Source organism: Pteronotus mesoamericanus, unplaced genomic scaffold, assembly GCF_021234165.1.
Source record: "Pteronotus mesoamericanus isolate MK-2021 breed Mesoamerican mustached bat unplaced genomic scaffold, CSHL_Meso_final contig_78, whole genome shotgun sequence".
Taxonomy (NCBI): domain Eukaryota; kingdom Metazoa; phylum Chordata; class Mammalia; order Chiroptera; family Mormoopidae; genus Pteronotus; species Pteronotus mesoamericanus.
The window spans coordinates 2,624,168-2,651,802 of NW_026555258.1; the positions used below are offsets into that span (position 1 = coordinate 2,624,168).

The window sequence follows — 27,635 nt, forward strand, 5'->3', positions numbered from 1 at the left end:
GAGAGAGCACGCGCAAGAGAGAGAGCGCGCATGCACGAGCTCGCCCTGGGGGAGGAAGGGGGCGGGGCGCAGGGTGCTCCAAGGAGACAGCCGCCCTGGGCCCCGTCCTGAGGCTCGCACATGGGGGACCTCAACGGACTATTTGTCAGCTTTCCCTGCATCGCCTCAGGGCCTGGTCTCCACTGATTGGTCGGCGCCGGGCAGGGGTCATGGCCATGGCCTCTGGCCCTGAGGTCAGCCCCAGTGTCCCTTCGCCTGGTTCTGCTGCTCGGGCCTGGAGCTGAGGCCCAGCTGAGGCCTGGGAGTCCCCTCTGGGGGCTCCCGCCTGAGGGGGGGTCCTGCCGGCCTCGCAGTTTTGCCCGTTGCTGGGCCCCCAGGACTCTCGCCCTGGTGACCCCGCGCCCGGCCCACGGCCCTGCTCTAGCCACACCCACCTGGCCGCCCACCAGAGATGCCTTTGCTTGACTCCTCTCTCAAACGTTTCAAAACTCCACTTCTTCACGGGGCGCTGAGATCGGGTTTGCGGTCTGGGGAGAACGTCCCGTTTAATACTGATCACGTTGCCCCAAACGTGCCGGTTAGCTCGAGGGCTGTTCGCTAGTTACGGCGCTGACGACCGCGCAGGAGCGCCGCACAGCTCTTCACGCATCCTGTTTTCCTGTGTCCCCGAGCGAGGACATTTAAGATCTTCTCCATACAAAGTCTGCAGATCCCGAGCCCCTGGCATGGGCGCGTGTCCGTTCCGCTTGTCTTCTCGGGTTTGCGCTTCGGAGGCAGCTGCGGAGCTGGGAGCCGCCGCTCACCACGGCCCCAGTCAGCGGCAGGCGCTGCCCCGCGACCCGGGAGCCTGGCTCCACAGAGGGCGTGTCCGCGGCAGGAGCTGGTCATGCCTGTCTCCCCGGCGCTTCCAGACCCAGTGTCCTGGGAGCTGCCCACCGTGGGTGGGCCTGGCTCCCCGGGCAGAGGTGGGCGCCCTCCGCCCAGCTCCGCCTTTGCCGGCCTGCCTCTCGGGAGGGCGGGCCGCCGTCCGGGCTCACCTGCGTGCAGGTGTGCGGGCCCGCGTTTACCTTGCTCTTCTGGTGAGTATGGTCACTCGGTGCCCCTCTGACCTGGGCAGCGACTGTCCCAGAGCAGAACTCAATTGAGACAGGTCAGAGGAGTGCCAGCCGGGACGCTCACAGGGTCACCGTCCCCTCAAAGGGTCACCAGGGCTCGTCCGCTGGACCACAATGCTGCGCTCCAGGCCACCCGCCCCTCTTCACCATCCAGAACGTTCTCAAGCCCGTGGGCCAGGCCAGGAGAGACAGCGGGCCCCTCAGTCATTGGTTGGCAGGCCTGGTGACCACAGCGGGGGAGGGACAAAGATGGCGGGGCGGGCCCAGTCGGGAAGGGCTCCTGCGGTAGCAGAGGGGCGGGAAGGCAGAGGGCCAAGCAGGGAGACTCGGGCGGTTGGCCCGGACCTAGGCCTCGTGCGGGGGACACTGGGCTGTGGAGGGAAAAGGACAGGTGGGGTTCAGAGCTGGTCCTCCGCTCGTCTTGAAATGAATCCGTCTGCCCGTCGATCAGTCACGCACACGGCGCGCAACCGTCGTCCTTGCTGCGGTGCCCTGCCCCTGCTGTCCACACCCCCAACGGCAGCCGTCCCGTCACCGCCCCCCAGGCCCTCCCTCCCCAGTCGCCCTGCTCCCGTCCCCGGCCTCCCCGGCGTGCCCGTCGGCTCCTCTCCCGGCCCTGCAGCGCGGCCTGGTCCCCACCCCTAGGCACTCGTCCCTGACAAGTTAGGGGTGGGACCAGCCTCCCCGTGGGACCGGCACAGGGGCTGGAGAGCGTGTCTGCCTTGTTCCACGGGCGTCCCACGCTCTCCCCACAACAGCACCTGGCCCGTGTGTTTGTTGATCGACTAAATGTTCCCCGAGGGAGAATACACAGGGAAAAGGGGTTGCCCCCATCTCCTGCTCCCAGCTGCGTGACCTTGACCTTGTCTCTGAACCTCTCAAGAGGAGACACACCGGAGCCCAGGTCACCACATTTCAGGGGACCATGGGCTCAGGCAGCTGAGGCGCCCAGCACAGGCCTGGCCACACCGGCACCATGGAGGCTGCCACGCCTCTGAGTGCGCTGGTCCCGTGCCTGTTGTCGCCAGGGGGGCTTCGACGCCGGAAGGTGAGGCTCCAGACCCCACTCTGTGGCCTGGGCGGGGCAGGGGGGCTGGGGGGCGGGGCGGTGCTCACCGTCCACGTTGAAGACGGGTGCTTCTCGCAGCTGGAATTCCCGAACGTACTCCAGGTATTTCCCCAGCCACTTGGGGTCCGCGGGCACGCTTCGGGCTGAAAACAGAAGGGCTGGTGGCGAGGGGCCCCTTCTCCCGGCTCCCAGCCGGGCCCGAGTCCACTGCCCGCCGGCCGGGTTGGTGCCCTGGCCGCAGCCCTTGTCCCCCACCTGCCCTGTGTCCTCAGGAAACAGAGCGGCTCAGCGGTCCTGGAAGGGGCCAGTCAGGCCGTCTTCCCTTGTCGGGGACAGCCAGAGGGTCCTCGCTGTGCACTCAGGGCCACTGCCATGTGACCTGCCATCCCCACCCCACCCCACTGGCCCTTCCCAGCTGGGGGACCCGGGTGATGCGGCCCCACCCTGTCTCAGACACGCCCTGCCCTGGCCCCTCCCACACCTGTCGTCTGAGGACAGGTGCCTCCTCTCCCATCTCCCAGGTGACTCAGTGACTGCTAAGCTCGCCCGCCGAGGTCGGGCGGCTTTTTCTGACCTGACCACAGGGAAGCCAACTGCCAGTCACGCCCAGCAGCCCAGCAAGGCTCGGACGAGAGGAGGGTGCGTGAGTGTGAGGGTGGACGTGGGGTGCGCGGGGCCGGGGTGCACGGCCGAGGGGCACGAGGGCGCAGAGCTGAGCAGGCCCGGCCGGACCCTGCACCGCAACACAGAGGGCACTAGGCACAGGCCTTGGGCAGACGCGGGGAGCGCCCGGCCTTGGGGAGAGCCACCACCTACCCAGCAGCGCCCACAGGCTGGTGACCTCGCCGCCACCATCCTCAACGCGGATGTAAAGAATGAGGCTGTTGTAGTCGGTGCCGACGAAGCGGACGAGGATGCTGCCGCTGCCTTCAACTGTGGGGGACAGGCCCCAGGCCGGGGACAGGTGACACCTCTCTCCTCCACCCCCCGGGCCCGGCCTGCCCTTGGGGCAGCACATGCACATGGCACTGCGCCCGTGACCAGTTTAGGGTGTCGAGCATCCCCTCCCCGCGGCGTGGGCCCCAGGCCGAGGGCTGGGCTACTCACAGGAGCCGTGGTACTGGCCTCGGAGCCCCACTGGGTGCACGGTGACCTTGACTCTTTGGCACATCCCTTGGCCCCTGAGGAGACAGAGGGGAGCTGACACATGGTTGCCCCCTGCCTGGCCCTGCCCCCGGCCCCGGGTGGTGCCATCTCCGACTCTGTCCCGCTGAGGTCCCCAGTGTCCTCCTGAGGCTCTGGGCGCCCCCGGGCTCCGGAGGGTCACCCAGCCGGCACAGGAGAGTGGGTCCACGGGGGCCGGGCGGGGCTGGAGGGCTGCAGCGAGGACCGGGGCTCCTGTCCGGGACGGAGCCAGACCTCCCAGGAGGGATTGGATCCAGTTTGTCCTTGGTCAGAGCTTCAGGTCTTGGGGTGGGGACCCAGGATTGGTGTCCCCGATCACCTGGGCTCCGTGCACCAACCACTCCTTTTGGCCCCTGGGGCCCCACCTGGGGTCTTCCGTGAGGACCGCGGGGTGGCTGGGTGTGCGTCTTTCCTGCCCGCCCTACATCAGTGGCTCAAGCCCCCGGCTCAGTGACATGTGTCGTCCTGCTCTAATTGCTGTCACTGCTCCTTGGGAGGCTCCTGCGCCTGCGCACCCAGCCAGGACCTGCAGGGGCCAGGCTTACGTCCAGAATAAGATGAACTCCAGGTCCCGGTCCCGGGTCGCGATGGAATGGAGAGCCAGTCTCAAGGGGTCGGCGGGGGAGACGAGGTGCGTGTGGCTGGCGGCCAGCCGGGCAGTGAGCCAGCGTCCCTCCACCTGCAGGGGCGCAGGCGTGGGGGCGGGGGATCGCGGAGCCTCCAGCCTTGGCTCTCGGGCCCCTCGCCAGCTGGGGGGTCGCGAACCCCCGGGGTGAGAGGTGAAACCCCAGGCCCCGGGCCGGGGCTGGGGGCGTGGTCAGCCTCCTTCCTATGGACACTCCCCTCTCAGGCCTCAAAGCCTGGCGTCCCCACCGCCTCTGTCCCTGGTGTCCTGCCCGCCTGCCCCCCAGAGACGCTGACACCCACATCCTCGACCCAGGGCGCGTCTGGCGCCTGAGCCAGCACAGTTACCTTGTTGGCGTCAAACCCTGGCTGCGCGGGCACCTCCTCCAGAGTCTCCTGGGCTCTGGCCAGGCCCAGGCTGAGGACAAGCAACAGGAGGGGCCCTGTGTCTGGGGCCATGGCTGCAGAGGCCAGTGGGAGCAGAGGCTGGGCAGCCGGGCACTCTGTTCGTACACGTCCTCCAGCGGCCCTTCTGTCCTGCCTGGACTCCCTGAAGGTTCCGGAATCACACCCATGGGAGTGATACCAGATGCCTGTGTCAAAAGTGTGCTGGGTGTCACTGGCGGGGGGTGGGGAGCGACTGAGTGCTGTCAGGGCAGTTAGGCCACATTGCGCGTCTGTCCCAGGCGCCATGGGAGGCTGCCCGTCCCTCGGGCTGGCTCCCGCCTCCCAGCCTGAGCCCTTCCTGGGAGCGCCCATCCCCCACGCAGTGGGGGAGGAGGTCTCGGCTGGAGGTCTCGGCCGGTGCCCAATGCACCGACGCCCTTTTCTGGGGCCCCGCCTCTCTTGCCCTGGGAGTCCTCGGGACTGTCAGCCCCTCCCGCGGGTGGGACATGCTTGCGGGTTGTCGAAGCGCCCCCCACCCCCGTGCCCAGGGGTGAGACCCCGTCTGGCCTTGCCTCTCTGGGATCCGCCCTCACCCACGGTCACAGGGAGACCGGCTCCAGGGCCATCTCCCGCTCGCAGCCTGGATGCGGCTCTCCCGCTAGAGCTTGTCACCAAGCGAGTGTCCCTGAGGACAGCCCGGGTCGGCTCTGCAGTGTCACTGCAATGTCGGGGGCCACCTCGGAAGGCTCTCGGTGAGTGAGACACACAGCCGACCTGTCCTCACAGACCAGAGCCAGCACCCCGCCCCCGCTGTGGGGCCACCCAGGGACGCTAAGGGGGCTCACGGGGAAAGGTCCACCTGGCCCTTCGGGACGGGGTCGGAGTGCAGCCCACAGCCCCAGGTTTCCAGGGTGAGATGCAGACAGGACACCGCCTGGCTGGGCCGGTGGCTGCACCTCCCTTCCGACGTCTCCAGACGGGGTGGGCCCTTTGTCCTGGTGTGGGCCTGCCTGAGAGGACTCAGATGCCACCCAGCAGCCATCCGGGGCATGTCAACGTCCAGGAGCGGCCGGTGCCTTTTCCTGTCCTAGGGACACACGTCTGTGAGTTACAGCCTCAGGACTCAAAGTGGGACCCTATGAGAGCGAGAGCCGCGGGTGCACTAGGTTGTCAGCCAGGGCTTTCCCTTCAGGTTCAAAAGTATTGATTCAGGCCTGGCCCGTGTGGCTCAGTCGGTTGGGTGTCATCCCACGAAGCAAAGGGTCACGGGTTCGATTCCCAGTCAGGGCATGCGCCTGGGTTGTGGGTTCAATTCCTGGTAGGGGGCGCACGAGAGACAACCGATAGGTTTTTCTGGCATTAATGTTTCTCTTCCCCTCTTTATCCGTCCCTTCCCCTCTTTCTAAAAATAAACAAAATCTTTTTAAAAAAAGGATCGATTCCGTATGAGCTTCGCTCTCAGCAGCTCTGACATCCTGCAGGTGCCCGGTGGCTTTTAATGAGCCATCGATTGCTCTGACGGGGAACAGAGAGTGCGAGGGGACCCGTCACAGGGGGATGGGGCGGTGACGGCCCTGGTGGCCGAGCCATCACCTGTGGTAGGTCCGGTGCCACACGGCCGCCGGGGCCTGGGACCAAGGCTGCCCCCAGCTCCGGGTTCAGGAGCTGCAGCATCTAAGGCACAAAATAGGCCTAATTTTTTTTTATTTTATTTTTTAAGAAAAGCCTGGCGGCCGGGCTGTCTGAGGGTCTCGGGCACGGCGGCGCCTGGCGTGGGACGTTCCCCGGCCATGGCTCCCCACCCCGGCCGAGAAGCTCCGCCACAGGGCATCTGTGAGCGCAGCTCTGGTAACAAGGCAGGACATGAACAGGGACAGAACCTGCCAGGTGCTACAGCCACTGGCAGCGGGGAGGGGAGAGACTCCTTCCTGGGAGGGACCCACAGAGGGAGAGGCTGCCGTTTGCTGGGAGCCTGCCTGGGCACGGAGGGACCGGCGGGGGCGCTGAGCTTGGCTGGTGCGCCAGGCTGTGGCGGAGGCAGGCGAGCCGCCCTCCCCTTGTGCGCAAGTGAGGGACACTCCCCTCTGGGCAACAGCGCGACCGTGGGACCTGCGGGTGTGAGTCTATTTCCAGGTTCGCGACTCAGCAAAGACCACAGCTTCCCGATGACCGGAGCTATATAACAAGATACATAACAAGATATGAAATCGGATTGACAGATTCCCCTCGTTTATTTTTTAAAAAATTATTTTAGCTACTCTAGTTCCTTTGCCTTTCCATGTAAATCTTAGGACAATCTCACCCGTGTCTAAGAAATCCTTGCTGGGATTTTGAGGGGCACAGCATCAAACCCGGATGCCAGTCCGAGGAGAATCGGCCTTTCGTTGTTGGAGTCTTATGGTCAGTGGGCACTGTGAGTCCCTCCCTTATTTAGCTCCTGGGTTGTTTTTTATCAGCAGCATGTAGTCTTCCGCATGCTGACCCTGCCCCTGTTTCCTTAGCCTTCCGCCTACGGCTTCCAGTTGTTGTTTTTTTTGAGTGATCATAAATAGTATTTCTTAATTGCAGTATCTACGTACTTACTGCTAGTATGTAGAAATGCAACTGATTTCTGTATGTTTATCCTGAATCCTGCCGCCTCAGTGAGCTTACGCGTTTGTTCCAGCTTGTTTTTTTCCTCATAGGTTCCTTGGGATCCTCTCCGTAGACAATCACGTTATCTGCCAGCAGAGATCCTTCGCTGCCTCCTTGCAGGTCTGCCTGTTATTTCTCTCTTGCCTGTTGCCCGGGCTAGAACTTCCTGAACGAGGGGGGGAGAGGCGGCATCCTTGCCGCATCTCTGGTTGTCCACCATCGGTCACTGATGATAGCACCCCTCACCCCACTAAGTGCAAAGTGAATTCTGAGGTTCTGTAGATGCCCTGGCCAAGCAGGGAGGCCCCTCTCTTCCTGTTTGGCCAAGTGTTTGCTTGATCACGCGTGGGTGTTGAGTTTGGTCGAATGCTTTTTCTGCATTGATAGATCACCCAGCTTTTCCTGTGAGCCTGAGCAAACGGTGGGTCACATGGGTGGACTTCCAAGTGCCGGGCCAGCCCTGCCGCCCTGGGACAATCCAGCTTGGCCGCGGCGTACGTTTCTCTGTGTGCATCACAGAAATCTGTTTGCTGACATTTTGTTAAGGATCGTTGCATCTCTATTAATGAGAAACATTAGTCTGTTTAAAAAAAAAGTCTTTGTATGGTTTTGAAATCAGAGCAATATTAGCTTCATAAAAGGAGCCAGGAAGGGTTCCCTCCTCTTCTGTTTTCTGCAAGAGATGGTGTAACGTTTGTGCTAAGTCTTCAGAGATTTGGTGTAATCCTCCCGTAAAACCATCTGGGCCTGGAAATGTCTCTTCAGGGAGTTTGAAAATTAGAAATCCAATTCTGTAAATACTAGTAGAGCTCTTCAAATTATCTAGCTCATATTGGATGAGTCATGGTTGTTTGTAATTTTTTAAAGATTTTATTTTATTCATTTTTAGAGAAGGGGGGAGGGAGGAAGAGAGGGAGAGAAACATCCATGTGTGGTTGCCTCTCATGCGCCCCCTCCTGGGGACCTGGCCCACAACCCAGGAATTGCCCTGCCTAGGAATTGAACTGGAGACCTTTGTTTGCGGGACGACACCCAACCCACTGAGTCATACCAGCCGGGCCAGTCGTTTGTATTTTTTGAGGAACTGTTAAATTTATGTACAAAGCATTGTTCACAGCATTCCCTCACTCTTAGTTTGATGTCTGAGGGGCCTATAGCGCCGGCCCCTTTCATTCCTGACGTCAGTAATTGGTGCCTTCTCTCTTTTTGGTTGGTCTTTCTGCTAGGCGTTCCCTCTCCAATGCCTCTGTCTTTCCTTTCTTTCCAGGGCCTTCCTGCACCGGGGCTTTCCCTGTGGCATTGCAGAGGACGCTCAGGCCTTGTCCTCCACCTTACGGGGAAACGTTGTATCTTTTACCACTAAGTATGATGTGGGGAGGTTTAAAAACATCACTGTCCTTTTAAGGACGCCCCCTCGTATTCCCAGGCCAATGGTCCCTTCTGGCTGCCTTGCAGCCAAGTGAGAAAGCCCGGCCCACAGGTGGGGAGGAGGAGAAATGTGTGCCTTTCAGGAGAGGGTGCAAGAGGGACTGCGCCAGGCCCTGGGTGCCTGGGGCTCCACTTCGGCGTGCTGGCCGGCGGCCTCCCAGGCGGTGGCCGTTAGACCGCCTAGATCCCCGAGTGACCACGGGGCACAGACGCCCTGCCAAGCTGCAAAGGGCATGTTGCTCAAACAAGACATCAGCCCCGGGTGTTTGAAGCCGCTGAGATTTCAGGGCTGCGCCTCGACACAGCGCGAGCCAGGTGCTGCTGAGCGGCACAACTGCCGTGGGAAGAGTCTGCCTCCTCCGGGGGAAACGATGTTTTTGAAATGGTTTTTAATCCATTACAGGTGTTTATGTGAGCGTTTCTCTCTTAATCAGATGAGTCAGTAAATTTTTAATGTATTTTCTAACATGAAAACATCTTTGATTTTCAAAGTTAAAATCATGCATTGCCCTGGCTGGTGTGGCTCAGTGGAATGAGCTCCAGCCTGCGAACTGAAAGGTCGCTGGTTCGATTCCCAGGCAGGGCACAGGCCCAGGTTGCAGGCCCCGTCCCTGGTGGGGGGCGTGAGAGAGGCCACCGACGGATGCGTATTTCTCGCACATCAATGTTTCTATCCCTCTCTTTCTCCCTCCCCTCCTCTCTTTCTAAAAATAAATTAATTTAAAAAGATATATTAACTACATTGCTAGATTGAGCCTGCTGATAAAGTCTTTAGATATGTGTGTCTTTATTCCGTTGGGGACGGTCCTGTACCACCCGGGTTCCGCTGTGGTTTAGGCCGACCGCCCCACCTCTGCGCCCTGGGACGCACTGTGCAGTGGGGAACCAGCGTCCACGGGCTGAGAACGGCCGGAAACGTTCTTAATTTCTGTACTTATGGTTCTTTTAAAATTTTCTTTTTCAGCCAACATTGGTCACTGATGTTTTTTGAGAAATGTATGCTTTTGAAATCAGAGCAATATTAGCTTCATAAAATGAGCCAGGAGGGGTTCCCTCCTCATTTGTTTTCCGCAAGAGATCTATTCCATCTCTATTTTTAAAGCTTTACTATTATACATAAACTGTTGTGTATATGTACCTTATCTATTTATATGTAATTACACATACATATTAAAATATGTGTGTGTTGTCATACTCTGTGTAAATGGTTCTCACTATTTGAAAACCCCTATTTCTGCTGCTATCAACCCTTCTTCCATTCGTGATCTGTAAAGTTTGTGAAAAGCAAACAAGTTTCCGTTCCACTTTCCACCTCAGCTTCCCGGTCCCTCCATCCAGGGGAAATCTCTTTTTTTTTATATCAGCCCAGAAAAAAAATGGTGCATTTACAGGTGCAAGGAGATTGAGATCAAGACGTCCTTGTAGCAATCGGGGAGGTGGCCTTGAAGGTCAAGGGGCTGCGTTTTGAAGAGTGCGGGATCTGATCTGCCAGCACCTTAAATGAGTTGCTGTGTGAATATTTAGGTATTTAGGTTAAGTGGCTGCCCAGTTCCCATTTCTTACCCTTTGTGATGCTTTGGGTGGGCAGAAGGCAGCTTTAACCGGACAGCAGCCTCGGGAGCCTCTCAGCCCCTGAAAACTGCGCAGAGCTGGAGCCGCGCTGACCCTCAATGCCCGGAGGCCTGTGGCCCATAGGACCTGCCCCCAGACCTGACCCCAGATGCCAGCCTGAGTCGCCCAGTCCCACTCCCACCGCCAGGAAGGACGCGGACAGACAGGCTTTCAGGCGAGTTTCTTTATTGCTGAGGGGGACAGTTCAGGGCGGCGGGCCCCAGGCGGGGACCCCGCCGGTGCCGGGTTGCAGGAGAAGCGGCGTCCACCAGCCTCCATGGTCTCGGACCCTCCTGAGGTCTCGGCGCGGGAGGCGGGGCGACGACGTCTCTGCGGAGAGGCCAAGGCTCCTGAGATGGACCAGTGGCTCCGCCCTCCTCCGTGATTCCCGGGACCCTGCGGGACCCTGCAGGACCGACCTGCGCCGGCCCCGCCCCACGGGGGAGCAGACGCCCCGCCTGTGGGAGACGGAGCCCCGCCTCGCCCCTCCTCGGGCTGCGTGGCTGCCCCCGCCCCCGCCAGCCCTTCCCTCCCCACCTGGCCCACACCGGGGCCCAGAAGGAGCAGAGGGAGAAGGAGCAGAGGGGCGGCCCCGCAAGTGTGTGCAGGACACGGGAAAGACACCCTGCAGTTCAAGGCCCTTCCAGGAGGGGGCGTGCGGCCACCTCCATTCACAGACCCCTGGAGAGACCTCCCCGGACAGACCCCCGGACTCCCAGGTTCCAGCCATTCCCGCGGGGCGTGGGGCAGGCGACAGAGCGGCGCCAGCGCCCCACGGAGACCCCACACCATGCCCAGGACGAGGGGGCGGGGCAGGAACCTTACCCCAGGAGGCGGGTCGGCGGCAGCTGGCCTAGATGCGGCACCGCCCTGTGGGGGGAAGGGGCGCCCGGGGGAGGTCACAGGTCAGCCACAACACCAGAGGGGCCCGCGGGGGACCCCACCTCAGGGGCTCAGCACCACGCGCCTCCATCCCGCCTCCCGGGAGGCCTGCGGGGACCCGGGAGGTCCCCCTGGGAGAGAGACGTGCCCAGGGCCAGAGCACTCCGCGCTCACCTTCGGCCTGAGGTGCCTGGGTCGGGGCGAAGGTGAGAGAGATGCTCATAGGGAACAGCTCCATGGCTCTGTTGAATTGTTCCATGGCCACCTGGTCGGCCTTCGGGGTCCTGGCTGTGGGGGCAGGGGGTCAGCTCCGGGGCCGCGGGGGCTCGGAGGGGTCCGGGGAGCCCGGGGACCCTGCTCTGGACGGCGGCCCCGACACCTCGGCAGCGCTTGGCGTGGCTCCCCGGGGGGTGGTCTCCAGGGCTCAGCCCGCTGCCCTCCAGGGTCCCTGCCCCTGGGCCAGGCCCCCCTCGCCCCCGAGGCCGGTGCTGGGGCCAGAGTCTGCACAGCCCTAAGCCCCGGGCTGTCCCGCCTCCACCGCGGGCCGGCGGCTCCAGGGCCAGGGTGCACCTTCCCAGCCCCTCAGCCACGGTCGACCCGGGAGCCGCAGGAAGGCCCACGGGCACCGCTTCCGTGGCCTTGAAAACGCCACCTCGGTCTGTTCTCAGGACGGTAAAGTTTAAAAGGCATTTTTGTAGCTGACGTCTTATTGGGCGGAAGCACTCAAACTCTCCGTTAGCAAAGGCTGCAGGATCCATGGTAACCGTCGGCTACTCCAAAACCCGTCCTCCAGCCTGCAGGCCTGTCCCTGGTCACCGGCCAGCCACGGCCGCAGACTTCCACCACCCTCTCCCCACGGGACCCTGGGGCCTCCCCCTCTGGCTCAGGAAGGCTGGGGCCAGGCGCCCACCCAGGTACTGGCAGGCCAGGATCTGCTTGGCGGAGGCGGCGGAGGCGACGGAGGCGGCGGCCTCCGTGCACAGGAACATGAAGTTCTTGTAGTCGGTGTCCAGCAGGTGGACTTTGCCCTCAGCCAGCTCTGGAATAGGGACCACGTTGCCGTCCTTGAGGTCTGGAAGGGAGACCAGACGGGCTGTGTTAAGTGGGCTCTTCCTCCCCCAGGAGAGGGAATGCTGGTCGCTCTCCCCGCACGGCCACCGGGCCAGACCCGGGAGGGGCTCCTGGGCCCCGACACGCCTCGGCCTTTCCCTAGACGGGTCCCGGGCACAGGGGGCCTGGGCGCCCTGGCCTCGGCCGCCGGCCGCCCGCAGGACTGCAGTTCAGTTGCCGCTGGTCCACCCCCAGCCCCGCGCCCCGGGACCCAGAGCGCCTCCGGGGTGGCGTTTCGCGCTGGTGGCCAGGGAGACCCCGGGCACCACCGAGGGAGGGAGGGAGGACAGGCTCGTCCTGAGAGACAGTCAGCGCTGACGACCGTGGCCCTGCAGCCGCACGTACTGCTGATCCGGAAGGAGGCGGGAACGTCGGTTTTCTCTGCGAGCATCTTTGTTTCGACACAGCTGCCGTCCCCCCTGGAAGACAGTGTCTCCTGAGCCACCGCACAGGCTCTGAGCGGCGGCAGAGGCGCGAGGCTCCAGGGGGCCCGCGGGGGAGGGCATGCCAGCCCCGGGGCGGCCGCCTGCCCAGGCCGCACTCCTGTCGCGCCCTCGGCCTCAGGCGGCCTGGTTCCCGAGGCTCACGCGGAGCCAGAGCAAAGGGCTGGCACGGCCCTGGGCCGAGGCCGGGGCCGCGACCTGCGTCCGCTGGCAGCTACGGGGTCTGGGCTCTCCTCCCCACCCGCAGCCCGCTCTCTCCGTCACCCCACTCTCTCTCCAGGGGCCGCGGGGCCCATGGCAGGAGCCGCCAGGCCCTGAGCGCAGCCTCCGCTCACCAGCCTCTCCCCACACTGACCCCGAGGGCCCAGAACCCTGGGCAGGTCCCGTCAGGAGCCCGGCCCCCCGCCCCCTTGCCGCCGGGCCCACCCACCATCTGCGCACGGTGACCTCCAGGCCGCCCTGGGCGGTGGGCTTCAGCTCCTTGACGTACAGCCTCAGAGGAGCGCTCTCAGTGTTCAGCAGGGCGATGTCGCTGGCCACCATGGCGATGGGGTACCATGTCCCAACGACCTGGGGAGGACCGGGCTGCTCTGGGGGCGGGGACGGGGCTCCCGCCCCTTGGCAGGGGGCTCTCCGCCCCTCCCAGTCTGGGCCTGGCCCAGTCCTACCCATTTCCGACTCCCTGAGGCCGGCCTGAGAAGGAGGGGCTGGGTTTTCCGGGCACTCGCTGACCCCCTGGGCCCGCCAGGGGGCCCCTCCTCTGCTGAGCTGTGAAAGCTCGATTTAAACTCAACTGAGCCCAGCCCTGGCTGGTGTGGCTCAGTGGGCTGAGTGTCGGCCTGCAAACCAGAGGGCTGCTGGTTCAGTTCCCCGTCAGGGCACGTGCCCGGGTTGTGGGCCGTGTTCCCAGCAGGGGGCACACGAGAAAGAACTGCACAGTGTCGTTTCTCTCGTGTCTTTTTCCCTCCCTTCCCCTCTCTAAAAATAAATAAATAAAAAATTTTTAAAATAAATAAGTAAATAAACTCAGCTGAGCCCAAAGAAGGACCTAGAGAGTCCCCCTCTGCAATTGACAGGGGGAGGTTTGGATCTTGGGGAGACATGTGGTTGGAGATGGGAAAAGTCGGGGGCAGAGGGGCCTTGTTAGGGGTAACTGTGTCCCCCAAATTTCACATGCTGAGGTCCTGGCCCCAGCGCCTGAGACCATGGCCATTTGGATGTGGGGTCTTTCAAGAGGAGACGAAGCTGCCATGAGGTGTCTAGGGCGGGCCCCAATCCTGCCTGACTAGCGACCTTACAGGAGGAGGAGACGGGGACAGAGGAAAGGCCGTGTGGGGGCACGGGGACAGGACGGCGTCTGCACGGCCGGGAGGGAGCCAGGAGGGAGCCAGGAGGAGCCCCCCCTGACCAGCCTGGGTCTCGGAAGCCCAGCCTCTGAGGCACAAGACAATGAACGGCTGCAGTTCGCGAGCCTCGGTCCCTGGGCCTTGCGGCCCCAGCGAAGCCCCGCAGGCCCCGGACCTCACCGCCTCCTCCGGCTCCTGAGGCCCCACGTCCCCTCCCCGACCCTGCCTCCCACCCCAGCAGCCCAAGCACAGCGCCCCAGTCCCCAAACCTTCTGGACGTCCACATTCTCCCCGGTCTGAGGGACAAAGATGCTCGGGGCGCCACAGGCCAGGGCCACGCTCAGGGCCAGCAGGAGACACCTCATGGCTGCGGCTGCTGAGGACACTTCTGCGCTGGGGAGCGAGGAGGCCGAGGCAGCGGGCTGGGGGCCTTATATGGGAGCGTCGTGCGGGCCCCCTGCCAGGGGCTCCCCGAATGCCTGAGGCTCCTCCTCCGCCCTCGAGTGGCTTCCTTGATAGGACAATAGGAGGTCTTCTTCCCCCTGTGCCCAAGCAGGAAGGTCCCCTGTGTCCCGGGGCCTGAAGAGTTCCTGGCAGAACCCAGAAGGGAAGGGTCAGGCGTGGGGGCCCCGGCTGGCCGCCAGCACCAGGAACACTTCCTGGGTCGGACTCTGGATAGTGATGGGTCAGAGCCAGCAGCAAGGACAGCTGTGGCCCGGAGGGCAGGGCCCCTGGCCCGAGAGGCCCGGGCCAGCCCAGGACCCCCGCCGTCTGTCAGCGCGGCGGTCAGCCCTGCCCCCACCGTCCCCCACCTGCTCCCGGGCTGCCCTCCCCGCCCAGCTCCTGGAAAGCCCGCGGTCCCTTCCCCTTCTCTCCCTGCTTCTGCTTTTTTCTTCCTGCACAACCTGTGGCCGGAGCCCTGGGCGGGCACCCTGCCCCCTGCGCGAGGGGGGGCAACGTGGGGTTCGTTCAGGCAGAGCCCAGGCGGGCCTGGCCCGGCGAGCGCCCTGCAGGCGCTGCCGCTGAGAATGATAATAGTGGTGTCAGCGGCGCGGGGGAGGGTCACGGAGTCACCGGGGTCCCCCGGGCACCAGTCGTTCGTTCGGTGCCTGGGAAGAGGCCTGACCTCCAGGTGGGGTGGGCGGCGGGGCCTGCACGGCCGCTGCGCCTGCCCAGGGTCAGACTCCTGGACCTCCCAGGCCCCGCGGTTCACCCACCGAAGCCATTGTCCCACTCAGGGTGGAGGCGAGGCTGAGAGCCATGCGTGAGCTGCCGTGTGCTGGGGCCCGGGGGACCCTGACTAGTGTGGAGGGGACTGAGCGAGTCACAGAGGGACAAGCCTCGCTGGTTCCACGTTGGCGAATAGCGCTCGTGGGGGGCACGTGCGTGCCCCGTGCCCTGCGTGGAGGGGGCGCAAAGGCTATGGCCTGGCATCCCGTGTGGTTAACTTGCTTGTCTTGGGGGAGGGGGAGCACTGGGGGGGCAGGAAGGAAGGGGCGCAGCTGCTCCGAGCTGTCCTACAGAGGAGCGCTCTGCCTCCTGGAGGTAGCGGCCCTGGCGGGTCGGCCCCCGGGGGTCCCCAGGGCACTCTGGGGCCTTGCCACCCACCTGTCATCGCTAGCATCTCCTAGAGTAGCTCCATTTTGCTGTCTGGCCCTGGCTTCTTTCCCTCAGGGCCCATTTAACATAGTGCCCGGTCAGTGCCGGCGGCAGGAGGGACGACCCCAGGTCGCCGCAGTGCCCTTTCTTGCGGGGGAGGGGCAGGGGATAGGGTGCAGGCGGCCCGGCCCTGGCCCATCAGCTGGCTCAGGCGTGGCCCCCCGTCCTCATGGTGACCGAGACCCACAGCCTGAGCTGCTCACTGGGGCAGGTGCCCGTCCCAGCCTGGGCACCCCCCGCTCAGACAAGCCGTTCCTGAGTCTGACGAAACTTTGTGGGAAGTTGAAGCAAAGCTGGGTGAGGGCAGGCAAGGAAATGCAGTTAGTAACACTCGGTCAGAAGATCTGAGATGGCCCAAGAGATAAACTTCCTTGCACCTGGCGCTGTCAGCAGGAGCTGGACACAATGACCCTCCAGTCCCCCACCCAGATCGCCTCCTGAAACTCTGGGAACCGGCCGCTGGGCTCAGCCTTCCCGGTTCGCGCGTCTCACGAAGAGCAGCTCTGCGGGCCGGTGTCGCCCGAAAACCCAGGAGTACCCGGAACCTTGGAGGGTGGCCATTAACTCACATGAGGCCACACTGCGGTGGGGAGGGCCCGGGTCTAATTCTGATGTCCTTACAAGTGAAAGCAGGGAACACAGAGGAAAGACCGTGTGACCATGTAGGCGGACATGCCAGCGATGCGGCCACGGGTCGGGACGCGCCCGAAGCCACCAGGAGCCGGGAAAGGCAGGAAGGCCGCCTCCTAGAGCCTGGGACCCCCGATGGTGAATTTCCAGCCTCAGGGCTGGGAGGGGGTGGGGTCCTGCTCTTAGGAGCCTCCGCCCTGTGTGTGGCCCTTTGCTATGGTGGCCCCAGGACCCCAGCATCGGCCACTCCGACAGGTGGCCACGGCGCCCCAGGGGGCGGAGGCTGCCCTGCAGGGTCACGCGGAGCAGCTGCAGGCCCTCCAGGAACAGCAGGCGTCCTGCCTCCCGGCGAGCTTGGGGGTGCTGGGTGCCCCTGACAGCAGGCATTTCCTGCTGGTGTTCACAGGTGTCCCGCTGTGCACCTGCCAACGGTGACCGTGACCGTGACCGTGACCGTGACCGCAGAGCACGCTTCTCAGGCTGCACCTAGTCGCAATCTCCAGGAATGAAGTTCACGGAATAACTTAGAAACAAAGGGAAACAGGCAACCGCTGGCCTGGGGCCGTGGCCTCCTGCGGCGTGGGAGGGACGCTGAGGCCTGGTGAGGGGGCCCGGGAGGACGCCTGGCCCCGCCGTCTCACAGCCCCAACCCCCACCCCTGGCACCCCTTGCACCTTAGAACTGGGTGGGGGTCAGGCTTGTATTAAATCGCAGAGGCAGGGAGTTCTTTTTCTTGGGTTGGGGAAACCCGAATGGGCTTTGACAGGTTGGGAAAGCCACGCCCCCGAGCCGACTGCCCGCAGGCGTGAGCCAAGGGCCTGGGCAGCAGCGTGGGCTCCTGAGTGCCGCTCTGTTCTGTGGTCGGGACAGGGTGCCCCCAGCTCCAGGGCTCCCAAGCTCAGGGACCGTCGGGCTTGCTGCCCATCTAGGGGGCGCACCTTCCCCCGGCGCGGGCTCCGTCCCCACACAAACCATCTCCTGACGCCTTCCCATGCCACCCCCGTGCCGCCGGACCAGGAGCGCCCTTATCACCGCAGACGAAGCATCACATAACAGGCCAACCCCCTGGAGGCGCCCGCACACAGGGCGCCCCTCCCAGCCAAGTGACCGCCGCCGTGGCAGACAGCAGGGCGGTTCTTGCAAAAAGCAACAGAATGACCACGTGCCCCGGCAATCGCTCCCCAGGGTGGGCACCCAAAGAACTGTTAGCAAGTCTGGGGGAGACGTTGGCAACCCCGCGTTCGGAGCGGCGTCCTTCACAACAGCCACAGGCGGGGGCGTCGCGCAGTGTCCGTCGGCGGGTGAACGCAGAAGCCAGGTGCGCTCGTCCCCACGGAGGGACGTCGTGCAGCCCTAGCAAGGAGGGCACTGCCGGCGCCTGCTCCAGCCCGGCTGCACCCGGAGGGCTTCGTGCCGAGTGACAGAAGCCGGCGCAGAGGGACAGGTTCTGGGCGGCCCCGCTCACCCGAGGCCCCGGGGGAGGCAGCTCCACAGGAACAGACACGGTCGTTTCCGTGTCTCACCTCCGGGTGCGGGGCTCGGGCACATTTCTCTGCCCCCTGTCACGGAGGAGAGCCGTGATGACGGTTTTCCCGTTGCTCCCCGTGTTCTAAGCTCTGTGTCAGCCTGGGGCTGCTGCCCGGGCTGGTCTTTGTCTGCAGGGCTGTGTTTCCTCTGCTCTTCCCAGGCAGGGTCATTCCAGCGGCGCCAGACGTTGTACACGTGCCTTTTGGGGTTCTGGTTAACACTGTATGCCTAATAAATTTCTTTGACTTTGTCCTGGGACACCATTACACCAGCTGGAAACAGTTGGTTTTGTTTTTCTGGTCTTGCGGGAGCCAGCAGTGGGGGGATCAAGAGGGCAAAGCACCTGCTGGAGAGCGGAGACCCCTGGGAACGGGGCAGGGCCCGGGGAGAGGAGATGTGAGGCTGTGATTAGTACTAGGAAATATACCGGGGTGGGCAAAAGGCGTTTACAGGTGTTCGTACGGAAAATAATACACTAATTAATCAACAATAATACAAGATTAGCCCCGGCTGGTGGGGCTCAGTGGATTGAGCACCAGCTTGCCAACTGAAGGGTCGCTGGTTCGACTCCCAGTCAGGGCACAGGCCTGGGTTGCAGCCAGGTCCCCAGGAGGGGGCGCACGAGAGGCAACCGCACATTGAGGTTTCTCTCCCTCTCTCTCTCCCTGCCTTCCTCTCTCTCTTAACAATAAATACATAAAAACTTTCAAAATAATCATAGGAATAATACAGGAATAAACTGCGTTTTGCATACTCACAACTGGAAACCTACTTTTACCCCCTGTATATGTGGGCTTCTTCCCAATTCTAGACGCCCTGGGACTTCCTAAGTGATAAGAGCGATAAACGTGTCGTGATATTCCCTCCGAGCCCCTTCCCGCCGCCCTCGGGCTGTGGTCCCTGAGCCACCTGGAACCCGCTGAGGGCGGGGTGGGGGGCTGCTAAGGGAACAAAACCTGTGACTGTCCCGCCCCCACCTCTGAGGTGGAGCTCAGCGACCAATGGCCAGTGATTTAATCAGGTGTGACTGTGAGGAAGCCGCCACCACACCCCGAACGGACAGGCTCAGGAGGCTTCTGGCTGGCGAACACGTGGAGACGGGGGACCGCGGTGACCCGGGTGGGCAGGGACCCTTCCCACATCCCATGCCCTGCGCGTCTCTCCCTCTGGCCGCTCCCTGGTTACATTCCCTGTCACACACCAGGGACCCAGGAAATGACTACGTCTCTGAGTTCCAGCCACACGAGCAACTCGAACCCCAGGGGGTGCTGTCGGAACCTCCAAACCAGAGCCAGTGGCTCAGAAGCCCGGGCCACAACCCGGCCTTGTCATTGGCGCCAGAATGGGGGTGACTGAGCCCCTGCCCTGCGGGGCCTGGGACAGGGGCTATCTCGGTGACTTTCCCGCGGGCACTGAAAGGAAATGAGTGTTTCAGGACAGGCGGTGTGTTCCCCGTGACCCAGCAACACCCCGCTGGTCGATGGCGTTGTCCGGCTCGACATTTACGTCCTCTGACTGTACACCTGTCCCTCCTCTGAGTCCCCAGCCTCCGTGCCACCTGTGGTGAGGCCCTGGGGCCCACTGGGCTCACGGCACCGCCCTGTGTCCCTGGCGGGCCGCCGTTTACCAGGGCGGGAAGGCCCTCTCCGTAGTGCTGTTCTTCGCTCTGAAGTCTGCTTTGCAGGACGTGAAAACAGCTGCTCCCTGCGTCCTCCTCAGTGACGCGTGCCCAGCAGGGCTTCCTGCCCCCACCTCCAGCCCGCCGGTGCCCGTGCGTGCAAACCTGTCGTCTGCGCTCCACCCACCCCCGGGAACCCTGAATTTCTGCCCCTCTGCTCTCAGTTCCGCCATCTCCCCTTGGCTCTCTCACGCAGCTCTAAGTCCTTGGCTGAGATTCTCTGTGTTGTCCTTGGTTTCCGGCGTGTTTGCAATTACTTGCAGCACTTTGATGAAGGCTGCTTTAAGCTCCTTGTCAGGAGATCGGACTCATCTTTTCTCACTAAAGCCGAGCTTTCCCGGGTACTGGGCACACACCGGTGATTTCCGTCAGTGTCCCTGATGTCTTGCCTGTCAGGCCGGGAGGCTCTGGGTGCTGTGTGACCTTCTCGCTGTCACAGGCAGCCTCTCCGTGCAGGTTCAGCACGCGGGGCCGGACTCACTTTTGTGGACTGTGGGTCTGGTGACGGTCCGACGCTCAGAGCCTTGCCGGCCCCGTTTGGACCCACCCGGGGCATTGAGTGCTGCCGGAGGGGCAGTGGGCGTTCCCGCAGCCAGGCAGCCCGCAGGCTCGGTTCCCAGCTGGGAGGGGCGTCTCGGGCCCGGATTCCGAGGGGACTGCGTCCCTGTGGCTCACTGAAGGAGGCGCCCCCTGGACGGCCCTGCCCGGGGTGTGGGGCTCACCTGGTGTTGCCAGGTGGGGAGCGAGCCGCCCTGGGCTGCCTTCTGTCACCGAGCCGGTGTCAGGAAACACCGGGCCCGGCCGCCTGCGTGTCCTGAGTGGAAGGCGTGACAGCCTGCTGCTCTGCTGGTCTCGGGGTTTTCAGCTGAGCCAAGCGGGGGCAGGTGTGACCAACCCCGTCCGGCCTGGGTTGGGGGCCCGACCGACTGCCCAGTCTCTCTGGGGAACTTCTTGATGCGTAGGTGCAGCCAGAGGTGCGGTCGCTGGCTCGGAGCTGACGGCGGCGGCGGCAGGGGTGCCCGCAGGACGCACACTGTCCCGCACGCCTGCCCCGGCTGGTGCCGCGTCAGGACACACGGGAGGCCGGGTCAGTCTGCAGGTGGCACCCACCTCTGTGTGACCCACTGCTCGGGGTGCAGGCGGCACCTCTCCACCCGTCCCCCCTACAACCCCTCGGCCTCCGTGCACTCAGAGAGCAAACACTCGGAACACCCGGCAGCAAGCAGGGGACCGTGGTCCCGACCGCAGCGCCCACCCACGGACCGCTGGGCCAGCGAGCCGCCAGGGTGACCGCGGGTCGGAGGGGAACGGCCCCGCGCCCGACACCGCCCTCCACTCTCCCATGAGCTCACTGCCTTCCTGTCCCCGGGGCCTGGGCCCGTCCTGCCTCCTGTCCACCACTTTGGTCCCCGCGGCAGCCGCGACCTGGGCCCCTTCCCTTCGAGGGGGTTGGTGTCAGGTTAGAGCCCCACGGACAGAAAGCAGCCCGGGTGCTCGGCCAGCCCTGCCACTGACTCAGACGCAGCATGCGCCCCAGGGGCTGTGCGGCCCCGCAATGGACTCACTGACGGGGGACAGTGAGTGATCAGCACCCCCAGGGGCGGCGTTCCTTGTCCCCCTTCCTCTCTGGGGGAGGGGTCATCTCTGCAGCTGCGGACCTGGGCCCCTGCCTGTCCCTGCTGACCTCTGTGGCCCCCACAGGGCAGGCTGTGGTCCAACCACCGGGGACGGCAGGAGGCAGGAGGTGCTAAACCTCCCGAGGGCCTTTGTTCCAGGCATTTCAATGAAAAGCAGTGAGTGTCAGGTGTGCTGCCCTGAAAGCAATCGGGAGAGCCGTGCGGGACAGACTCGGTCACACTGCCACCGGAGAGCAGCCCAGCACCCCGTTACACCGGGCGGGGGTGGGCGAGGCTCCGCTGCACCCGCCTCCGGGCTCAGAGCTGGTCGGCCCTCGACCTGTAGTGCTGGCCCCGCCCCCGCCCACACCGCCTTCTCCCACTCCCACCGCCAGGAAGGACACGGACAGACAGACTCTCTGGCGAGTTTCTTTATTGCTGAGGGGGACAGTTCAGGGCGGCGGGCCCCAGGCGGGGACCCCGCCGGTGCCGGGTTGCAGGAGAAGCAGCGTCCACCAGCCTCCATGGTCTCGGACCCTCCTGAGGTCTCGGCGCGGGAGGCGGGGCGACGACGTCTCTGCGGAGAGGCCAAGGCTCCTGAGATGGACCAGTGGCTCCGCCCTCCTCCGTGATTCCCGGGACCCTGCGGGACCCTGCAGGACCGACCTGCGCCGGCCCCGCCCCACGGGGGGAGCAGACGCCCCGCCTGTGGGAGACGGAGCCCCGCCTCGCCCCTCCTCGGGCTGCGTGGCTGCCCCCGCCCCCGCCAGCCCTTCCCTCCCCACCTGGCCCACACCGGGGCCCAGAAGGAGCAGAGGGAGAAGGAGCAGAGGGGCGGCCCCGCAAGTGTGTGCAGGACACGGGAAAGACACCCTGCAGTTCAAGGCCCTTCCAGGAGGGGGCGTGCGGCCACCTCCATTCACAGACCCCTGGAGAGACCTCCCCGGACAGACCCCCGGACTCCCAGGTTCCAGCCATTCCCGCGGGGCGTGGGGCAGGCGACAGAGCGGCGCCAGCGCCCCACGGAGACCCCACACCATGCCCAGGACGAGGGGGCGGGGCAGGAACCTTACCCCAGGAGGCGGGTCGGCGGCAGCTGGCCTAGATGCGGCACCGCCCTGTGGGGGGAAGGGGCGCCCGGGGGAGGTCACAGGTCAGCCACAACACCAGAGGGGCCCGCGGGGGACCCCACCTCAGGGGCCCAGCACCACGCGCCTCCATCCCGCCTCCCGGGAGGCCTGCGGGGACCCAGGAGGTCCCCCTGGGAGAGAGACGTGCCCAGGGCCAGAGCACTCCGCGCTCACCTTCGGCCTGAGGTGCCTGGGTCGGGGCGAAGGTGAGAGAGATGCTCATAGGGAACAGCTCCATGGCTCTGTTGAATTGTTCCATGGCCACCTGGTCGGCCTTCGGGGTCCTGGCTGTGGGGGCAGGGGGTCAGCTCCGGGGCCGCGGGGGCTCGGAGGGGTCCGGGAGCCCGGGGACCCTGCTCTGGACGGCGGCCCCGACACCTCGGCAGCGCTTGGCGTGGCTCCCCGGGGGTGGTCTCCAGGGCTCAGCCCGCTGCCCTCCAGGGTCCCTGCCCCTGGGCCAGGCCCCCCTCGCCCCCGAGGCCGGTGCTGGGGCCAGAGTCTGCACGGCCCTAAGCCCCGGGCTGTCCCGCCTCCACCGCGGGCCGGCGGCTCCAGGGCCAGGGGGCACCTTCCCGGCCCCTCAGCCACGGTCGACCCGGGAGCCCCGGGAAGGCCCACGGGCACCGCTTCCGTGGCCTTGAAAACGCCACCTCGGTCTGTTCTCAGGACGGTAAAGTTTAAAAGGCATTTTTGTAGCTGACGTCTTATTGGGCGGAAGCACTCAAACTCTCTGTTAGCAAAGGCTGCAGGATCCATGGTAACCGTCGGCTACTCCAAAACCCGTCCTCCAGCCTGCAGGCCTGTCCCTGGTCACCGGCCAGCCACGGCCCCAGACTTCCACCACCCTCTCCCCACGGGACCCTGGGGCCTCCCCCTCTGGCTCAGGAAGGCTGGGGCCGGGCGCCCACCCAGGTACTGGCAGGCCAGGATCTGCTTGGCGGAGGCGGCGGAGGCGGCAGAGGCGGCGGCCTCCGTGCACAGGAACATGAAGTTCTTGTAGTCGGTGTCCAGCAGGTGGACTTTGCCCTCAGCCAGCTCTGGAATAGGGACCACGTTGCCGTCCTTGAGGTCTGGAAGGGAGACCAGACGGGCTGTGTTAAGTGGGCTCTTCCTCCCCCAGGAGAGGGAATGCTGGTCGCTCTCCCCGCATGGCCACCGGGCCAGACCCGGGAGGGGCTCCTGGGCCCCGACACGCCTCGGCCTTTCCCTAGACGGGTCCCGGGCACAGGGGGCCTGGGCGCCCTGGCCTCGGCCGCCGGCCGCCCGCAGGACTGCAGTTCAGTTGCCGCTGGTCCACCCCCAGCCCCGCGCCCCGGGACCCAGAGCGCCTCCGGGGTGGCGTTTCGCGCTGGTGGCCAGGGAGACCCCGGGCACCACCGAGGGAGGGAGGGAGGACAGGCTCGTCCTGAGAGACAGTCAGCACTGACGACCGTGGCCCTGCAGCCGCACGTACTGCTGATCTGGAAGGAGGCGGGAACGTCGGTTTTCTCTGCGAGCATCTTTGTTTCGACACAGCTGCCGTCCTCCCTGGAAGACAGTGTCTCCTGAGCCACCGCACAGGCTCTGAGCGGCGGCAGAGGCGCGCGGCTCCAGGGGGCCCGCGGGGGAGGGCATGCCAGCCCCGGGGCGGCCGCCTGCCCAGGCCGCACTCCTGTCGCGCCCTCGGCCGCAGGCGGCCTGGTTCCCGAGGCTCACGCGGAGCCAGAGCAAAGGGCTGGCACGGCCCTGGGCCGAGGCCGGGGCCGCGACCTGCGTCCGCTGGCAGCTACGGGGTCTGGGCTCTCCTCCCCACCCGCGGCCCGCTCTCTCCGTCACCCCACTCTCTCTCCAGCGGCCGCGGGGGCCATGGCAGGAGCCGCCCAGCCCTGAGCGCAGCCTCCGCTCACCAGCCTCTCCCCACACTGACCCCGAGGGCCCAGAACCCTGGGCAGGTCCCGTCAGGAGCCCTGCCCCCCCGCCCCCTTGCCGCCGGGCCCACCCACCATCTGCGCACGGTGACCTCCAGGCCGCCCTGGGCGGTGGGCTTCAGCTCCTTGACGTACAGCCTCAGAGGGGCGCTCTCAGTGTTCAGCAGGGCGATGTCGCTGGCCACCATGGCGATGGGGTACCATGTCCCAACGACCTGGGGAGGACCGGGCTGCTCTGGGGGCGGGGACCCGTCCTGGCAGGGGGCTCTCCGCCCCTCCCAGTCTGGGCCATGCCCTGTCTAACTGTTCAGCAAGCACTGCGTGGCCCTCTGCTCTCTGCCACACACTGGCTGGAGCATTCGCTGCACTTGAAGTGACACTTCTACATTAACCCAGTCGGCCTTAAAGTCCAGATCTGAAGTTCCCTGCAACTATTTGGACCGTAAGAAACCACGCAAGCCACCCCGAGGGCTGCGAGCCAGGGGCGGGTCCTGACCTCACCGCCTCCTCCGGCTCCTGAGGCCCCACGTCCACTCCCCGACCCCACCTCCCACTCCAGCTGTCCAAGCACATCGCCCCAGTCCCCAAACCTTCTGGACGTCTACGTTCTCCCCGGTCTGAGGGACAAAGATGCTCGGGGCACCACAGGCCAGGGCCACGCTCAGGGCCAGCAGGAGACACCTCATGGCTGCGGCTGCTGAGGACACTTCTGCGCTGGGGAGCGAGGAGGCCGAGGTGGCGGGCTGGGGGCCTTATATGGGAACGCCATGCGGGCACCCTGCCACAGGTTCCTCGAATCCCCGAGGTTCTTCCTCCACCCTCGGGTGACTTCCTCGATGGGACAATAGGAGGTCTTCTTGCCTCGAAGCCAGAACAACAAGGTCCCCTGTGTCCCCTACAGTTCCTGGTAGGGCCCAGGACACTTCCTGGGTTGGGCTCCAGACAGGGACAACCTGATCTCATTTCTCTCCGACCGCCCACCCCTCCCCCGGTGCCACCTGTTTCAGAACAGGAGCTAGGACAGCACCCCCATCCAGAGGCCCGGGTATCACCAGGCTGCATCCAAAAGCCTGGACACCTTCATCCCAAATCCCCCTCTGAAATTCACTTCCTGCAGTGTAGCCCCATCGCGTTTCCCGGCTCCTAGACCTGACGGATATTTGTTTAACAGGCAAAATGATTGAAACGCTCTAGTGACTGGACCCCATCCCCCACCCCTCACAGATGCAGCGTCCAGAGAGACCTCCGAGGGCAAATTATTCTCTGTAAACAAAGTGACTGTATCTTAGTGCCGCCTGTTATTTAGGGAGGAGTTCTTTCTGGAGGGCTCGTCGAAATCCCCTGGGGAAGTTTTCAAGGGCGATGCTCATGTGTGCACCCCAAGCCACGAGGCGGGACGAACCTCCACACCCGTGTGCAGGACGCACCGCGGCCATCGTCGCGGGGAGAGAGGCCGCTGAAGAACCGGGGCAAGTGTGGAACGTGTGATCGGGGCAGCGGCTGGGTTCACAGTGCCACCCAGCCAGCCAAAGAGACAGGAAGCACTGCCTGGGGGCTGCTTGAAAGGCCCCCCCCGCAGCCACCAAGAGTTTGTGGGGAGCAGGTCACAGCTGGGGCTGAGCACAGAGACCACGGAGCTTCACTCCACCTTTCTTCCTGGATATTCGAGAGGTCCAGTAACTTTTTTTTTTTAATCCTCACCGAGGACATTTTTTTTTTCATTGATTTTAGAGAGAGAGGAAGGGAGAGATAGAAACATTGATGTGAGAAGGGAGCACCGATTGGTTGCCTCCCGAATGTTCCTGAGTTGGGGGTGGCACAGGGTGTGTACACACTCGGACTGGGGATCGGGGACCGAGGATCAAACCTGCAACCAAGGTAGGTGCCGACCAAGAATCCGACTCACAACCTTCCGGTTGTGGGACGACATTTCGACCAGCTGAGCCACACCAGTCAGGACAGGCGATCCCAGAATATTTTAAAATTAAAAGAAAACACTCAAATCATTCCTATGTGACCCCCTGGGGAGTATTCGCCGAGAGGAGAAAGCACTTATAAGCCTTCTACGCCCATGCTCAAAGATCACGGAGGGAGGGAAAGCTCTTCCCTTATTTCCAACAGGGAAATTGAAATTTATTCTTATTTCTAAGTTGTATTTGTCCTTATGAGGGGTCTCCTAGACCCTCATCTTATAGAGCCCTCCCTGGAAGTCCTACCCATCTACGGCTATCTTAGGAAAGTGGCATCTCAGCAGCCGGCTGTCCGGTTCCTCTCCGGTCTCCGCCCTGCCCGGCGGCGCTGGCCGGGACCTGGGGCTGCTGTCAGCCCAGCGGTGAGGGCGGGTCGCCCGCCCTCAGGGACGTCTGCGGCCCTTTCTGCCGCTCGCCCCCAGCGATGCTGTTCGGCGAGGGGTTTGATGTTGACCATGGTCTCTTCTATTTTTATTGCAAAGGACAGTTTTTACATCATGACGGGTGATCGTTATCACATGTCTTTGTTTTTTAGCATCAATTAAGATGTTCCTACGGGCTTTTTTTCTCCTTCCAGGCTATTAACGTGATATATTTTATTGATGGAGTTTGTATTTTCAAGAAAAACACAAGGATGTGCACCGTCGGCCCAGTGGCCCACTCTGGACCCCGGGTCTCAGCACACCCGGCGCGAGGGGAGCGTGGGGTGCGAGGCGGGCAGGAGGCGGTGGAATGCGCATCGGACAGGGCAGGGTTGCAGCTGGAGACAGAGCCCAAGAGCCCGCGCGTTGCGAGAGGGCGGACCGCACATGGCGCGCAGGCGCGGCCCAGACGCCGGCAACTGCAGGCTCTGCCGGTGCAGCTGGTACGGGAGTCGGGACTGCCCAGGGCAGCAGCGCAGTGTGGGGTGGGGCCAGCAGAGGGCTGGCGAGGCAGAGCGGTCAGGCTCTGAAAGGGGAGGGGGAGAGGGCCAGGAGGAAGCCCCGGGCTTCCGCCCTCCGCCCTCCGCCCTCCGCCCTCCAGGCACTGCTCTGCATGCTAAGACGGGCTTGCACATCTGCGAGTTAGGCCTCAGGAGCACCTTCTGTTATGAAAACACACAGTTTCTATGTGGGACGTATTTAATTAGGAACGAAGAATAAAACATCGAAGGCCTGAGGGAAACTCCCACCTGGTGACAGGGCGGAGTGTCCCTGCTGGAGGGGAGAGATGGGCTGTGTGACCGGCAGGTGACACTCAGCCCCGCTGGCGAGGCTGCCAGTCTTCACGAGAGAAAGCCATGTATCGGTCACGTGACAGAAAGATGCTCGCAGAGCCAGTGGCGACCTGCATGGAGCTGCGGTTTGAATTCGGGGCATCTGGCTGCAGGTGGCGGAGGGCGGGCTGCGGCTGTCACGGGGTCCAGGGTCCTGAATCCAGGCCGCTGGCCCCACTAAGAATCCCTTTCCCTGGCCAACTTCCAGGCGCCTGCAGGCGCGAAGGAGACCAGGTGGTAGGCACCTCTGCAGGGGTCACATTTCACAGGAGGCGAGAAAGGCCATGAGGAGGCCCCGGTTGAGTGGGCCCCAGATGGGGGGGCCCCGTGGTGGGGGGGCCCCATGGTGGGTGGGCACGGTGACTGAAAAGTCGGGGGAACAAGGGAACAAGGGAAACCCACTCTCGGTACCAGCTTGAGGGGCTGACG

The 27,635-nt window shown here is 63.9% G+C and overlaps 2 protein-coding genes across 2 annotated transcripts; both read right to left on the minus strand.

Moving 5' to 3' along the window:
* Nucleotides 1-1,460: 1,460 nt before the first annotated feature.
* On the minus strand, nt 1,461-4,452 carry LOC129079469 (uterocalin). The gene is made up of 6 exons (XM_054584721.1): nt 4,342-4,452; nt 3,915-4,048; nt 3,292-3,365; nt 3,001-3,117; nt 2,232-2,327; nt 1,461-1,486 (listed from the first exon to the last, which is right to left on the minus strand). Exons 1-6 carry the CDS (start codon nt 4,450-4,452, stop codon nt 1,461-1,463), a joined length of 558 nt encoding a protein of 185 aa, XP_054440696.1.
* A 7,295-nt stretch (nt 4,453-11,747) lies between these two features.
* On the minus strand, nt 11,748-14,199 carry PAEP (progestagen associated endometrial protein). The gene is made up of 4 exons (XM_054584722.1): nt 14,104-14,199; nt 12,919-13,058; nt 12,391-12,464; nt 11,748-12,007 (listed from the first exon to the last, which is right to left on the minus strand). Exons 1-4 carry the CDS (start codon nt 14,197-14,199, stop codon nt 11,748-11,750), a joined length of 570 nt encoding a protein of 189 aa, XP_054440697.1.
* Nucleotides 14,200-27,635: the final 13,436 nt, after the last annotated feature.